The sequence below is a fragment of the Miscanthus floridulus genome, chromosome 17 (genome assembly GCF_019320115.1).
Source record: "Miscanthus floridulus cultivar M001 chromosome 17, ASM1932011v1, whole genome shotgun sequence".
Taxonomy (NCBI): domain Eukaryota; kingdom Viridiplantae; phylum Streptophyta; class Magnoliopsida; order Poales; family Poaceae; genus Miscanthus; species Miscanthus floridulus.
In genome coordinates, this window is record NC_089596.1 from 97,949,193 (window position 1) to 97,952,674 (window position 3,482).

Sequence of the window (3,482 nt, forward strand, 5' to 3'; positions counted from 1 at the left end):
GCTCGCGGTGGCGCGGAGGCGGTCGGCGGCGCTTACATCTCGTCGGTGAATGGAGCGCAGCGCGACAGGAGGCGTGGCTAGGGCGCGCGGCGCAGAGCGCGGAGCACGGACGGGCGTTGTGCGGTCCCGTCTGTCCGTCCCTCCGTCCGGATGTGGAGCATTACCGAAGCTGAATGCCTGAATCGATCGACAAACTCAAAGAATAGGCCATAGGGTTGGACTCTGGCCCTGAAGCACGGCAGGCGGCACGGGAGGGAAAAGGGCAGCTAGGAAGGAAACCCAGACCGCACTGCCGGCGCCGCGGCCAACGCCAAACAGACCGGCCTGGCGGTGCCCTCGCTGCCGATTTGATTCGTGGCAGGGCAGGCGACGCGGTCGCGGTCACGCCCGCAGCCACGCCACCAGACAAGCCGCGGGACGGAGCACCAGAAACCGCCCCACCGCCCATCTCCATCCGCTTCATCCGTCCATCCATCGGTGAACCGAGGCTCCGCGCCGACCCGGAGCCGGTGGTGGGAGCAGGCGGGCGCGGTGAACACAACAGAACAGGGGCGCTCGCGGCCTCGGCGTCTCCTCTCTCGCGTTCTGCCTTTTTGAAAACCTCACCCCCTTTTCCTCCCTGTCTCGCTCGCGTCGCCCCTTCCTTCCTCCTCTCCTCTCCTCTCTCATGGTCCTCATGGCCGGAGCCTCCGACCACCACCACCACCACGCCACGGCCAAGCCCGCTTCCCCCGCCACGGCGTCCCTGTCCCCGTTGCCGGCTCCCGCCAATCGCACCCGCCTCCACGACTTCGCCTTCCCGACGCTCAGCTGGGGCGCGCACCGCCTCCTCCGCTGCTCCAAGGACGGCGGCGGCGGCCCGGCGTCCCCGCCGCCGCACCCGCACACGCCGTCGCCGGACAAGGAGAAGCAGCCGCACCAGCACCCGCACCCGCAGGCCTCCTCCCCCGGCGCCGCGTCCGCCTCGCAGCCCCCGCGCCCCTGGAACCTCCGCACCCGCCGCTCCGCCACCGTCGCGCCGCTCGCGTCGAGATCGGACGCAGCGGGGAAGGCGCCGGCTGCCGGAGGGCAGGCGCAGCAGCAGCCGCCTCTCGCGTCGCCGCCGCCGGCGGCGTCGGCCGTGCCCAGGAAGAGGGCCTTCTCCGCCGCGCTCACCAGAGAAGAGATCACCGAGGACTTCGCCGCTATCCGCGGCACCCGCCCGCCGCGCCGGCCCAAGAAGCGCCCGCGCGCCGTGCAGCGCCAGCTCGACGTAAGGATTTCTTCTACCGCCTCTAGCACGTTCTGGTCTGGTGCGCGAATTTTCGACCGCCGTTGCTCAATCCTGTCTGGTATTGGTTGATTGCAGATGCTGTACCCGGGGCTGTCTCTCGCCGACGTGAATCTGGACTCGTACAAGATCGACGAGGTAAGAAATCGTTTTTTTTTTTTGTCTCCGTTGGTGCTCTCCTACTTCTTTTCCCTTCCCTTTCCCCCACAAAGTTGGTTCTTTTCTTCATGTGCCTTTCTTTGTCCTCCTGCAGCAGAGGTGATCGGCGCCGTGCTGGTGGTGGTGGTGCAGATTGGAGGAGCTTTTCAGATGTTTCCAGCTTTCCCTTTCTCGGTGCGATGGCTAACATCGCCATCCCATGGTTCTTCTAGTTCCTGCTGATTAGAAGGCGGAATGTTAGATTTCCAGTGCTAATTCTGTACAGGGAGTCCTGTTATTATATGATAAATTATGATGGGGCCGCTGGGTCATGTTTGTGCTTCCTTGTCTGATGTTGGGTTTGGGGTATGGTTCTGGTAGGATTGGTACTAATATCCTTAGGTGATGAGAAGTTGTCATGGTATGTATATGGTTCTAATCTATGAAATGTTCCTGTTTCTCCAATTCAAATTTCTCCTAGTGAGCTGTTGATTAAATGGCATGTCTGTGGGGAGTTTTTTCCCCCTCCCATTCAAATTTTCTCCTGGATGATTGCTTTCTGGATTTACTGATGAAAACCATGTCGCTTAGTTGCAGACAACAGGAGAGACAGCTCTGATTCTACTCTGCTAGAGTATGCATTCTACTTGCGCTCCTGAAAGAGATGGCACAGTACTTTAGTGGTATATAAGGAATGTGGTCTGTGAAAATTCTACTTTATATCTGAAATCTGGCTAGTTATCATGCAACCTATATGCATCTTGTATTTTTGCAAGTGTAATGTGCACAAATGTCTTCGTTTGGAGTTATTAATATATTTTCTGTGTCTCGGAGTATCACTTATGGTTCACGCTTTGCTGCAATTTTGGACATATTAGAAAGTTGGTGCATTCCATTCTTGCTTATAATGATAATAATTTTACCATTTGCTGGCTTGTCCCGTACATCATTGTTGTTTGATCTATTTTTCTCTCTATATATGGTGAAGGTACCATGTTCAATAGCCATTTATGAAGCTGTTACGGCCTTGCAATGCTTGCTTGAGAAAAGAGCACACTTTCTTTGCCAAATGCATTTAATACAGAATTAGAACTTTGGATATTCTTTTTACTTGGAGTATCACTTATGGTTCACATTTTACTGTCATATAAGAAAGTTGGTGCATTCCATTTTTGCTTATAATTCTATTAATTTTACTGTCTGCTGTCTTGTCCTGTACATCATTGTTGTTTGATCTATTTTTTTCTTTATGGTGAAGGTACCATGTTCAGTAGCCATTATGAAGCTATTACGGCCTTTACACAATGAGTAGGAAGTCCCGGCAATGCTTGAGAAAAAACACACTTTCTTTGCCAAATGCATTTAATACATAATTGAAACTTTGGACATCCTTTTTACTTGAGCGCATTTCTAGCGAGAAAAGGCTGCTTGGTGGTTGTAGGATCTCCTAAATCCTTATCTCCTGGGTTCATCAGCTCTTTTTTTTTTATTTGGTGAGAATTTGGATGACATTGTCAGTTTTTACTTGAGGTTACGCTTTGGTGTGTTGGTCCTGAGATTGTAGCCGAGCTTCTTTACGATTTATTCATCTGGTTACATCATCTTTGCATTTGTACACTTGATAATGCTGTATGTTCACATAATTGACTTGGTTGAAAATGCTTCATGTTACTGTACACGGCACCTGATTGAGGTCTGGTTTCCCTTCGTAGTCGTAGCAAGCTGAATTACTGTTGCAGTGTGACATGCAAATCTGTATTTCTGTGTTCTTTGAGAATTCCCCTGGGCAGGGTCCTTTTGCTGAATTCAGGTTCAAGCTTTCCATTCACAGCTCCACTGTATGTGCATCTTCTGTGCATGGGAAATGTCAGAAGTGCCTGATTGGGTTTAGAAGTTATTTTCAGGTAAAAGTTGCTATCATTTCTTTTGTTAATCTTCTTCAGTGGCCCATGAATCTTGACAATGTTTTGTTTAAGCTGTGCGCCCCACCAGCATGAGATCATCTCCGAGAACCTTTCTAAATTTCACTATCTAAATCATTATTTAGAGCGTCATTTGCATAAAAATCGCTTTA

The 3,482-nt window shown here is 51.6% G+C and overlaps 1 protein-coding gene across 3 annotated transcripts; it reads left to right on the forward strand.

The window, feature by feature from the left end:
* Positions 1-381: 381 nt before the first annotated feature.
* LOC136517767 (uncharacterized) lies at positions 382-3,482 on the forward strand. Of its 3 annotated transcripts, XR_010774338.1 has the most exons (4): positions 386-1,252; positions 1,349-1,408; positions 1,524-2,075; positions 2,667-3,475. XR_010774338.1 is itself a non-coding variant. In XM_066511410.1 (3 exons), exons 1-3 carry the CDS (start codon positions 668-670, stop codon positions 1,530-1,532), a joined length of 651 nt encoding a protein of 216 aa, XP_066367507.1. In that variant the 5' UTR covers positions 382-667; the 3' UTR covers positions 1,533-3,482. The 3 variants fall into 3 exon arrangements, 2 of the variants coding, with proteins under 2 accessions (XP_066367507.1, XP_066367506.1); XM_066511410.1 differs by having other exon boundaries at positions 382-1,252; positions 1,527-3,482; XM_066511409.1 differs by having other exon boundaries at positions 1,524-3,482.